The sequence below is a fragment of the Bos javanicus genome, chromosome 8 (assembly GCF_032452875.1).
Source record: "Bos javanicus breed banteng chromosome 8, ARS-OSU_banteng_1.0, whole genome shotgun sequence".
In the NCBI taxonomy this organism is placed as follows: domain Eukaryota; kingdom Metazoa; phylum Chordata; class Mammalia; order Artiodactyla; family Bovidae; genus Bos; species Bos javanicus.
The window spans coordinates 106651156-106664254 of NC_083875.1; the positions used below are offsets into that span (position 1 = coordinate 106651156).

General features: G+C 43.6%; 1 protein-coding gene across 5 annotated transcripts in view; it reads right to left on the minus strand.

The window, feature by feature from the left end:
- Positions 1-13099, minus strand: part of ASTN2 (astrotactin 2) — a 1056817-nt gene that overhangs the window by 383164 nt on the left and 660554 nt on the right. For all 5 annotated transcript variants that reach the window (XM_061426655.1, XM_061426656.1, XM_061426657.1 and 2 more), the window contains one exon: positions 1120-1286. In XM_061426655.1, coding sequence (XP_061282639.1) covers positions 1120-1286 — 167 coding nt within the window. The remainder of the gene's footprint in view (positions 1-1119; positions 1287-13099) is intronic.

Sequence of the window (13099 nt, forward strand, 5' to 3'; positions counted from 1 at the left end):
TGTCCCTGGAATTCTCCAGGCGAGAATACTGGAGCAGCTGGCTGTTTCCTCCTGCAGGGGATCTTCCCAGCCCAGGGATCGAACCTGTGTCTCTTGCATCTCCTGTACCGGCAGGCAGATTCTCTACCTCTGTGCTGCCTGGGAAGCCCAGGAAAGCACTAAGCACACTTCAATGACTGACCATCTTGCAACACAAAAGACCATTTTTCTGAGTCACAGAATGTCAAAAGGAGAACAAGTTGCCTAATATGAAGACATCAGCAGAAAGGGAATGAAGAGAAGGAAAAAGGCTGCCATTTCCTTGAGTGATGGCTAAGGATCAAACGCGATCCTAGAAGCTCTCCACGGCACAGGTCCCGCTGCAGTCATTTTCAACATGGAAAACAAGGTTAACTGGAAGAAGCACTAGGCATCATTTTCCCGGATCGTATTTCGCAGGTGGTCAAATGGCAGCCCAGGGAGGGAGAGCGGCTTGTCCCAGGTCACTCGACAAGTTGGTCCCAACGTGACCCCCTCTTTCCGTCTCATACCAACCTTAAAACTCAGCTGAATTCCTAACAGGAGTGAGAACTTTTTGAGCTTTGCCTGCATTGCTTCCTCTCCACCTCGTGTCTCCCAATGAACTATTCTTATCGACAGGGACATGAGGACAAAGAAGAACTAGCCTCTGAACTTGGCACTGCTTACTCCCTGCAGAAACAGGATCAAAAGCCTGGGCTAAGCCCACATTCTGTAGCACCACACCTTCAAGACACCTTCAAGATGCCTGCTTTCATCTCCATGATACACTGACCCGGGCTGTGGGGTAGATGCAGAAAGGGCAGGAGACTTTTATAGAAAAGAAGTCCTGATCCTAGGGTGCAGCCTGAACGTGTGTGCCATTTATTATAATCACTAATCAATTATTTATCTTTCTTCTTCCATTCTTCTTCTCAATCCCCAACCCAAAGGTTAGACTGTTGCTTTTTGCCTCTGGGGCTGAAAAAGCAGAAGCATAAAGGCCATTTCAGTGAAGGTCAGAACCAGCCGGGGCCAGGCTGTGGTTCCTGACTTTTTTTCTTTCTGCATCCATCCCACTGCTCTGAAGGGAGTGGTCGGGCCTCGGGGACAGAGACTCACCCGCAGAACATGAAGATGGTGCTGGAGGTGGCATCGTAGGGCAAGGGCACCGTCTGCTGCAGACACAGCTGCTCGCAGCCGCCGTTGAAGCCGTCAGAGCAGTCGATGCCTTTGGAGTGGTCGTAGCAGCCCGAGCCATCCTTCATGGGCCTCAGCTCCTCGGGGCACTGCTCAGAGGGAGAGAGAGGAGCAGGGTGGTTACGGCTGAATAGGCAGTGGTCTCATCATGCCCTCTTCTCTCACCCCCTGCAAAGGGACAGGAGTCAGGACCGCAGAGAGCAGCTCAAGGTCTTATCTGACTGTGGGACTTCCCTAGCGGTCCAGTGGTTAAGCCTTTGTCTTCTAACGTAGTGGGTACGGGCTCCATCCCTGGTTGGGGACTGAGATTCCCCCATGCCTTGTGGCCCAAAACACCAAAACATGAAACAGAAACAATTTTGTAACCAATTCACTGAAGACTTTAAAAACGGTCTACATCTAAAAAAAAAAAAATCTTTAAAAACAAACGACAACAGAGTCTTATCTGATCAACTATTAAATAACAGCTGTGTGGCCTTGGACAAATTCCTCTACCCCTCTGAACCTCAGTGTGCCCACCTGTAAAATGGAACTTTTGTTGATACCTGTCTTGTAAAGTTGTAAGAATGAAGGGAGCTCGTGTGTGCAGAGGGCTAAGAACTCCGTGGCTCATATGGCAACCATGCAAGCAAATGTGAGCTGCTGTGAACACTGACCTTGCTGGGGTCATCATCAGTACTGTGTTTATTATTACTGCCCCACTGGGTCACTTGCAGAGGCAGCCAGATACATTTTTAAGAGCGTCTACCAATATGAGTTTAAATTCCAGATCTTCCCCTTCTTCCTGCCTGATCTGGGGTTAAGTTACTCGCCTTCTCTGAGTTTCAACTTCCTTATCCGTTAAACAGGCTCAGCACCAGCTTCGGCGGATTTGCTTTCAAGCTTAAGTTGGGTCACAGGGGCTGCAAAACTTACTTTGGAATTTGGCATGTGCTTTGGTACTCATCAAATGTAATTTCTCTTCCTTCCTGTCTTGAATGTGTCACCTATTCTCCAGCCTGAAGAGCCTGAATTCCTAAATGAGACTTGTACGTCTCCACAAAAGGCCTCCTAAACAGTCTGCTAACCGCCAATCTGGCCTCCTCTCTATCATCCTCCTAGTGGCCACCAGTGTGATATTTCTAAATAGCATCACTCCCGAGTGCAAATAAATAAAGGCATTCTAAACAGCAGCAAAGTGACCCTTCCTAAAGCTGACAGCCCAGGTCCAGCTACTGATCCCATGGACAGATGATTTCAAAGCCTCTGTCTAGCCACAGGCACCTTCCTCTGGGTAACCAAATGGGCTGCCCTCTGGTTCCTTAAAGACCTCACCGATTCCAACCTTGAGCGATCTCAGTCGAAGGCTCTTTTTGCTCCTTTTGGCACCTGCTAAGTGCTCTGTGAATGGAAGCTCTTAATAGCCTCGGGAAAACCACCTATTTATTTAATCTAGTTTCCTATCATTTGATGAAGCTGAGCCCATCTCCAGTCCAGCAGATGGAGAACACAGTCCCAATGCTCCTGCGTTCAGGAGAGAAAATGAGGTACTAGGTTTTAATTTCAGTCATCCGGCTGGCATTTCCTGTCCACCAAGATTAACACTCGGAGCCCAGCCCTCTTCATCCATCACTGGACATTGCTGATTAAAATGCCCTCCCCATGTTCCTCTCCTCCCAACCAGCTCCCCTGTCCCCTCCCTCCTCCCTAAGCCATCATCCTGAACAACATCAATAACAAAACACACACCCCAAAGTTAATTTACAAAACCCACAGCAACAAAAAAAGGTCAGCTCTCTTGGAAATTAAATTTTGCCTAAGAAGAATTCATAATTACAAACGCACGAGAGAGTTCTTCGAGACACTTGAGACTGGCGCCAGGAAGGGTGACAGAGAGAGTCGGTTATAAATGGCCTTTGTCAAGCAGCAGAAAGGTTATAAAACTGGCTACATTTTGTGCTTAAAAAGAAAAATCAATTTTCCGTGGGAGTGAAGTGCTGTACATATTAATACACGATCAGAGGAGGCCCCTGCTTGTCTCAGAACATTTAGTGTCAGCCAGAAAGGCACTTGGTCATGGGGTCATTTGACGGCATGTGCTGCTACCCGAGGCTGGGCTGTCTGTCTGCAGAGACTCAGGGCTGAGTGCGAGAAGGGAGGGCTGACCTTCTCACCATGAAACAGAAAATACTACTCAATCAGGTAACTCACGATTCTTTCCATCATCCCCTACTGATTCCCCACCACTCTTATTCTTTAAAACATCCTATACTCCAGGCATAATCTAAGCACTTTATCTGATTTAATTCAGTTAACCTTTATGGCAAACCCATGAGGTCAGGTGAGAGGCTAATGCACATGTGCTGTGTGCGTGCTAAACAGCTTCAGTCGTGTCTGACTCTTTGCAACCCATGGACTGGAGCCTGCCGGGCTCCTCTGTCCATGGGATTCTCCAGGCAAGAATTACTGGAGTGGATCGCCATGCTCTCCTCCAGGCGAGATCTGCCTGACCCAGGGATCGAACCTGCGTCTCTTATGACTCCTGCATTGGCAGGCGGGTTCTTTACCACTAGCGCCACTTGGGAAGCCTCCCTAAGATATATCCCCATCCTAATCTTTGGAACCTATGAATGTTACCTTCTATGGCAAAAGCTTTTCACAGATATAATTAAATTAATGCTGTTGAGATGAGGAGCGTATCCTGGTGTGATCCAGTTAGCTCTAAATGCTGCCACAAAGGTCCTTTTAAAAGGGAAGCAGAGAGAGAGACTGCATACAGAGAGGGCCATGTGTGTGGGGGGGAGGACACAGCGACTGGGGTGACGTGGGCACAAGTCACCCAACGCTGCAGCCACCAGAAGCCAGAGAGGCTGGGACATTCTCCCCTAGAGCCCTAGGACGGGGCAGGACCCTGCTGACACTGTGATCTCACACATCTGGCCTTCAGAACCTCGAGAGAACACATTTCTATTTTCTTAAGCCACCGAGTTTGTTAGGCCGCTCTTAAATTTCTAATCCTCAGAGCTGGTGTGAGATAATAAATGCCTTTTGTTTTAAGCTGCCCAATTTAGGGATAATTTGTTACACAGCGATAGATAACTAATATGGTGAGATAAATACATCAAGCGCTTGGCACGGTGTTCGGCAGACACTAGCTGCCAGCTGCCATTCTGGGTATGATTAAGGAGCTTAGGATCCAGATTGAGAAATGAGAAATACACCTATCTGTTAGAGAAATAGTTACCCAGGAAATGTGAAGAAGCATGGTGTAATCTGAACGGGAAAACGGAAATTCTGTGAATGTGCTTGACTGGGAGTATCAAAGGAGGGGGGTTTGGGTCAGAGATGTATTCTTACAGGGAAGACAGATGTCACTGAAGCAAAAGGGACATTCTGTCTTCTAGGAAGAGGAAGAACAGAACCCTCCCCAGGAATACCACTCATGTGCCCGGTGCTTGTACCGAGCTGGGCCTCAGCTTTCTTTCTTTAAATAGGGAGAATAGCTTGGAGATAGGACCTGACGAGACAGGAGACAAGGGCGATTTCAGTCTTGAACTGCACACAGGCCTTTGATGCTGAGCATCTAGGCAAGTGCTTCCCCTCTGAAACACTCTCAGGCTCCTCATCTGTAAGAGAGAAGTAAGAATGCTTTCTGGGAGGCATTTCTGGAGATCCTGTGGGAAAACCACCTAGCATGTCTGGCTCAGAACCGGGCACATCATAAGCGCTCAATGAATGAAGCATAAAAAGAATGGGTAAGTGGAACAAACGTTCAATGGACAAACCCATCCCCCCCAAAAAAGCCTAAGTGGGCCTATCAGCATGTCTTTTCTTTCTCACCCATCTAAGTCCTTCACTGACCATTTAACAAATGCATACTGAACGTCTACTCAGCGCTAAGCATACATGCGGGGTGCTGGACACGCAGTAGTAAAGAACACAACAAGCAAGACCTTGTTCTCAGGGGGAATAAGTTATAGAGAGAAGACAAATAATTAACAGGAAGTAAAATGATTATTTCATAGTGTAAAGAAGTACAACAAAAGTTCAGTTCAGTTCAGTTCAGTCACTCAGTCGTGTCCGACTCTTTGCGACCCCATGAACTGCAGCATGCCAGCCCTCCCTGTCCATCACCAACTCCTGGAGTTTACCTAAACTCATGTCCATTGAATCAGTGATGCCATCCAACCATCTCATCCTCTGTTGTCCCCTTCTCCTCCTGCCCTCAATCTTTCCCATCATCAGGGTCTTTTCAAATGAGTTAGTTCTTTGATCAGGTGGCCAAAGTACTGGAGTTTCAGCTTCGACATCAGTCATTCCAATGAACACCCAGGACTAATCTCCTTTAGGATGGACTGGTTGGATCTCCTTGCTGTCCAAGGGACTCTCAAGAGTCTTCTCCAACACCACAGTTCAAGAGCATCAATTCTTCGGTGTTCAGCTTTCTTTATAGTCCAACTCTCACATCCATACATGAGTACAACAGAAGTACAATATGGTAAAAAGTGAGTGGGGACAGAGTCAAAGAAGTATAAACTGAGCACTTGAGCGAAGCCTGAACAGTAAGCAGGATCTCCCAACAGAATATAAGTGGAGAGAGTTATCCAAGAAGTAATAGCAAGTATGAAAGTCCTGAGTCAGGAACAGTGTTGTCCTATCTATGGAACAGAGGAGACCAATGCAGCTGAAGCTCCATGAGACAGGAATAAACAAGGTTAGTATAAGGCAAGCGGGGAGAGGTAGGAAGGGACCAGCTCACTTAAGCCAGGGGTTGGCAAACTGTGGTCTATAGGACAAATGTAGTCAGAGAACTGTGCTTTTTTCTTTTTAATTATGCATTTTAAAATGTTGAGATACTTAAGAGATTCACATGAAGCTTTAAGAAATAAGGCTCAAATAGTAAACAATCTGCCTGCAATGTAGGAGACCTGGGTTCCATCCCTGGGTCAGGAAGATCCCCTCAAGAGGAGAATGGCAACCCACTCCAGTATTCTTGCCTGGAGAATCCCCATGGACGGAGGAGCCTGGCGGGGTGCAGTCAATGGGGTTGCAAAGAGACAGACACGACTGAGCGACCAAGCACACACAGCACAGTACAGAAAGACATGATGCGTTGCCAGTTTCCTGCAATGGTAACATCTTGCAAAACTATAGTAAAGTATGACAAGCGGGACATACATACAGACAATCAAGATACAGGACGTTTCCGACACTACGTTCACTCCTCCTCCTGCCCTTTTAAAGCCACACCCACTGCTCACCTGACTCCCTTCCTGAGTACTTGGCAACAACCAGTATGTTCTCTGTTTCCACAATGTCTGTCATTTCAAGACTGTTACATGAATACAATCATAAATCAAATGAACTTTTTAGGAGTTGAATTTTTGCATTCGCATATTTCTCATGTTCATCCAGGTGGTTTCATGTACCAATATTTAGTTCCTTTTTAAATGAAGAGTATTATGTATGGTATGGAGGGACTATGCATGTGTGTGTGTGTGCGTTAGCCGCTTCAGTCTTGTCCGGCTCTTTGAATCTCCATGGACTGTTGCCTGCCAGGCTCCTCTGTTCATGAAATTTCCCAGGGCAGAATACTTGGAGTGGGTTGTTATTTCATTCTCTCAGGAATCTTCCCAACCCAGGGATTGAACCTGCATATTTGGCATCTCCTGCACTGGCGGGTAGATTCTTTACTGCTGCACCATGTGGTAAGCCCTAAAGCTGCGCTGGTGTGCAGGTTTTTTTGTGAGGACATAGTTTTTATTCCCCTGGGGTGGCGGGAAAGGCCAAGGAGTATAATTTCTCAGTTGTATGATAATTGCATGTCTAATATTTTTAGGAAGCTGCCAAACTTTTCCAGGGTAGTGGTACTAATTCAAATGCCCACACGCAAAATATGAGCAGTCCAGATTTTCCACGTCCTTGTCAACATCTGATGGTGTGGATATTTTTCATTTTAGCCACCCTGACAGGGGTTTAGTCATACCCCAACTGTGGTTTCAATTTGCATTTTCCTGTATGCAGGTCAGGAAGCAACAGTTAGAACTGGACATGGAACAACAGACTGGTTCAAAATAGGAAAAGGAGTTCATCAAGGCTGTATATTGTCACCCTGCTTATTTAACTTCTATGTAGAGTACATCATGAGAAACGCTGGGCTGGAAGAAGCAAAAGCTGGAATCAAGACTGCCGGGAGAAACATCAATAACCTCAGATATGCAGATGACACCACCCCTTATGGCAGAAAGTGAAGAGGAACTAAAAAGCCTCTTGATGAAAGTGAAAGTCGAGAGTGAAAAAGTTGGCTTAAAGCTCAACATTCAGAAAATGAAGATCATGGCATCCAGGCCCATCACCTCATGGGAAATAGATGGGGAAACAGTGGAAACAGTGTCAGACTTTATTTTTGGGGGCTCCAAAATCACTGCAGATGGTGACTGCAGCCATGAAATTAAAAGACGCCTACTCCTTGGAAGAAAAGTTATGACCAACCTAGATAGCATATTCAAAAGCAGAGACATTACTTTGCCAACAAAGGTCCATCTATTCGAGGCTATGGTTTTTCCTGTGGTCATGTATGGATGTGAGAGTTGGACTGTGAAGAAGGCTGAGTGCCGAAGAATTGATGCTTTTGAACTGTGGTGTTGGAGAAGACTCTTGAGAGTCCCTTGGACTGCAAGGAGATCCAACCAGTCCATTCTGAAGGAGATCAGCCCTGGGATTTCTTTGGAAGGAATGATGCTAAAGCTGAAACTCCAGTACTTCGGCCACCTCATGTGAAGAGTTGACTCAATGGAAAAGACTCTGATGCTGGGAGGGATTGGGGGCAGGAGAAGGGGACAACAGAGGATGAGATGGCTGGATGGCATCACTGACTCGATGGACATGAGTCTGGGTGAACTCCAGGAGTTGGTGATGGAAAGGGAGGCCTGGCGTGCTGCGATTCATGGGGTCACAAAGAGTTGGACACGACTGAGCGACTAAACTGAACTGAACTGAATAGTTAATGATGCTGAATATCTGTGGTTTATTTGCCATCTCTATATCCTTTTCTGTGAGATGTCTCTCAATGTTTTTTGCTCATTTCCTAATTGGATTGCTTATCATCCTTAAGGTCTGAGAGTTCTTTATATATTCCAGACATTAGACTTTTGTCAGCTACGCAGTTTGTAAATATTTTCTTTCCCACTTTGTAACTTGTCTTCTCATCATCTTCCACTGAGCTTTCACAGAGCAAGTGTTTTTCATTTTGATGAAATCCAAGTTATCATTTTCTCTTTTATGGATCATAAAAACTATATCTTGGAATCTAAGAACCCTTTGCCAAGCTCAAATCTCAAATAGTTGCTCATGTGTGTGTGTGTTCTGGAAGTGTTATAGCTTTAGGTTTTACAGTTAATTCTAATTCTATGATGCATTTCAAGTTAATTTTTATACAAGGTGTGAGACATATCCCGAGGTCTGCATCTCCAGTGAAATTATCCAAGCTTATAGATTTTTTTGAGTGGAGTTTTTAAGTGACATTTTGAATTTTCTTAAAAGTTATAGGGGGACTTCCCTGGTAGTCCATGGCTAAGACTTTGCACTTCCAATACAGTGGACCTGGGTTCAACACCATATGCTTCAACTAAGATCCAGCAAGCTACAATGATGATCAAAGATTCTGTATGCTGCAATTAAGACCCAGTTCAGCCAAAATTAAAAACAAAAGTTACAGGGCAATTCAAATATCTGTTTCATATTGGGTGAATTGTCATATTTTGCATTTTCCAAGGAAATAGTCCATTTCATCTAGGGTGTCAAATATATGTGGGTACCGGGAGTTGGTGATGGACAGGGAGGCCTGGCGTGCTGCGATTCATGGGGTCGCAAAGAGTTGGACAGGACTGAGCGACTGAACTGAACAGCTATTTGTAGCAGTCCTTTATTAACCTTTTTGATGTTTGCAGGGTCTATAGTGATATCATCTGTCTTATTCCTGATACTGGTAACTTGTATCTTCCCTTTTTTTTTAAAAGGCTTGCTATTTTGTTTATTTTCTCAAGTTTTCTGGTGGTTCATCGGTAACTTGTACCTTCCATTTTTTTTTAAAGTCTTGCTATTTTGTTTATTTCTTCAAGTTTCCTAATGGTTCAGACAGTAAAGAATCTGCCTGTGATGCAGGAGACCTGGGCTTGATCCCTGGGTCAGAAGACTCCCTGGAGAAGGGAACGGCAACCCACTCCAGTATTCTCACCTGGAAAATCCCATGGACAGAGGAGCCTGGCGGGTTACAGTCCACGGGTCACAAAGAACTGGACACAACTGAGCAACTAACACTTTATTCCTGATGTTGGTAACTTGGGTCTTCCCTCTTCTTTTCTTTAAATGTTTTGCCATTCTGTTTATTTTTTCAATTTTCTTGACATTTTCAAATAAGCTTTTTTGTTGTTTCATTGATTTTTATCTTTTTTCTGTTTTCAATTGTATTGATTTCTTCTGTTTGATTTGGGTTTATTATTCTCCTTTTAGTAGGTTCTTGAGATAGGAACTTAGATTATTCATTTGAAACTTTTTTCCCCTAATATATGCATTTATGGCTATAAATTTCCTCCTCATTAAATATAAAGACTTTCACTTTAAGGAAAAGGATGAATTACTGTGCTAGCTGTGTCCCACAAATTTTGATATATTGTGTTTTTATTTCATTCTGTTCAATGTATTTTTAATTTCCCTTGAGACTTCCTCTTCAACCCATAGATTATTTAGAAATATGTTGTGTAGTTTTCAGGTATTTAGGTGTTTAGGTATTCCAGGTGTTATCTACCACTGTTTTCTAGTTTGATTCTGTGGTGGCTGGAGTACACACTCTGTATGATTTAAATTCATTAAATTTGTTGAGAATTTTACCGTGGCTCAGAATACAGTCTATCTCAATACATGTCCCATAGGCACTTAAAAAGAATGTGCTCTGTTGTTGCTGAGCAGAGAGTTCTATAAATGTTAACTAGATCCTTCCAGTCGGAGGTGTTACTAAGCTAATCTATAACACTGCTCACTTTCTAATTGTTCTATCAGTTGTTGAGGGGGGTTATGGAAGGATCCAGATATAACTGTGCATTAGTCTATTTTTCCTTTCAGTTCAGTTAGTTTTTGCTTCATACATGTTGCAGCTCTGTTGTTCAATGAATAAATATCTATGATTTCTATGTCTTCCTGGTGGACAACCCTTTCATTATTACATTCAGAGTCCTTCTCTTTGCTCTAAGGCCTACTTTACGATATTAATAAAGCTACTTCAGCTTTTGTTTGCTATATATATGTCTTTTTCTGTTTACTCTCAAATCTACCTAAATCATTACATGTGAAGTGAATTTCTCATAGAGAGCATATAATTGGGTCGTGATTTTTAACCACTCTGCCAATTTCAGTCTTTTAATTTGTGTAGTAAGATCACTTATAGTTAATGTGATTAGTGATATCTTGGAACTTAAGTCTACTGGCTTATTTTCTGTTTACTGATCTCTGCTCTTCATTTCTCTGCTTTCTTTGCCTTACCTTCCCGTGGGTTACTTGAGCATTTTTTAGAACTTCATTTTAATGTATCTATAATATTTGGGGACACAGCTCTTGGTATAGTTTTTAGTGGCTGTTCTAGTATGCATAACTTATCCTCGTGTACTGGTGACAATCTTTACCAGTTTAATTGATGTGTAGAAAACTTCTCTTTATGTCCTTTTATCCTCACCCATTTACAACATAATTTTCTTAAAAGTGAAAGTCACTCAGTCGTGTCTGACTCTTTGCAACCCCATGAACTATACAGTCCAAGGAATTCTCCAGGCCACAATACTGGAGTGGGTAGTCTTTCCCTTCTCCAGTGGGTCTTCCCAACCCAGGGATCAAACCCAGGTCTCCCACATTGCAGGTGGATTCTTTACCAGCCGAGCCACAAGGGACGCCCAAGAATACTGGAGTAGGTAGACTATCCCTTCTCCAGCAGATCTTCCCAACTCAGGAATTGAAGTGGAAGATCCGCTGTAGAAGGGAAAGGCTGCCCACTCCAGTATTGTGGCCTGGAGAATTCCATGGACTGTACAGTTCATGGGGTCGCAGAGTCAGACACGACTGAGTGACTTTCACTTCACCAGGGAAACCCAGGGTGCAAGAGGCTGCGGTAATTTTCGTAAATATTCTTCTACACACACGGCTGTGTCTCAGCGTCCATAGCAGACTGTTCCAGCATATTCTTCTACACACACGGCTGTGTCTCAGCGTCCATAGCAGACTGGTCCAGCGCTCCACGTGGATACCAAACTCCACCGACGCTTCAGCCCTTTATATGGCCTGGTACAGTGAAGAGTTACAGACACTCTGCATCTGCAGGCTGTCTGTCCGAAAATCCAACCAACTGGGAAATTTACTTCTGAGCTTGTTGAATCTGTGGATGTGAAACCTGGGGATATTGGGTGGACTGTATTTAGAAGCACATCAGATATTGCTATCGTTCTGGCTTTAATCATAAAAACACAATGACGATAACTCAAGAGGAGAAAAAAGGTCTAATGCAATTACCTATATTTTTGATAACTGTGTTCTTTCTTCCCTTCCAGTGTTCCAAGATTCTTTCTTTTGTGATTGCCTTTCTGCTTGGTAACTTTCATTAGGCATTTATTTAAACGTCTACAGGTGACAAATTTTCTTAGTTTTCCTGCATCCTAGAATATCTCCATTCTCCTTCATTCCTAAAGGATTATTTTATAAGACACAGGCTTCTGGGTTGACAGATCTATTTTTTATTCATCACTTGCAAAATGTTATGCCACTTCCTTCTGGCCTCCATGATTTCTTATGAGAAGCCACTGTCATTCAAACGGTTTTTCCCCGGTAGATGTCACTTCTCTCTCCTTGTTTTTAAGGGTTTTTTTTTTAAAGACATTTTCCAGAAGTTTGCCTATGATGTGTTGGTGTGGACTTGTGTGTTTATCCTTGAGTTTTGTCAGCTTTTTGAATCTGTAGAGTGATTCATTTTGCTAAATCGGGGTAGTTTCTAGCCATTGTTCATTTGTGCACTTTTTCAGTCCTGCTGTTTCTTCTCTTATTCTGGGGCTTCAATGACACAAATGTTAGATCTTTTTCCCCGGTCTTACAGGCCCATGAGACTGTGTTCATTTTCTTTGGCAATCTATTTTCTCTCGATGTTCAGAGTGGGTAAGTTCTATTGTTCTTTCAGTTCACTGATTATTTCCTTGTCCTCTCCATTCTGCTGGTGAGTCAATCCACTGCTTTATTTTTAAAAATCATTTATTGTATTTTTCAGTTACATAATTTCCATTTGCTTCTCCTTTATATTTTTTTGGTTCTTTGTTGAGAGTTTCTCCCTCTCTCCTATCTTTTTTTTTTGGTCTATCTGTGCTTATAATTGCTTGTTTAAGCATTTTCATTAGGGCTATCCCAGCATATTTGTTAGATAATTCTAATATCTCTGTTATCTTGATAGCAGCATTTACTGGCTGTCTTTTTTCATTCTGTTTGAGATCTCCCTAGTTCTTAGTATGACAAGTGATTCCCAATGGAAACCTAGACTTTTGCAGCATTATGTTATATTATTAATTTTAAAAATTCTGAATCTTAAAGATAACTTTTTTTAATCCGGCTTTTTCTGACACCGCTCCAGCAGGGGAAGGGGAGACACAGCTGGTAACTGTCAGGAGGAGACAACTCTAGTCTCCCCACTTGGCCTCCATGGGTACCCAAGAGGGAAGGGTCCTCCTCGTTATGCTTGGGAGTGGTGGGAATCTGCCTCCCTATTAGCACTCTGCTGATTCCCTCCTGGATGGGAACAGTAGGTCTGCAGAGTCACTGTTCCCCACTGACACCACGTGGGTGGAGAGGAGGAATGGTTTCATCACTACTGATCAATGGCCCTGACTTTCTACTAGCA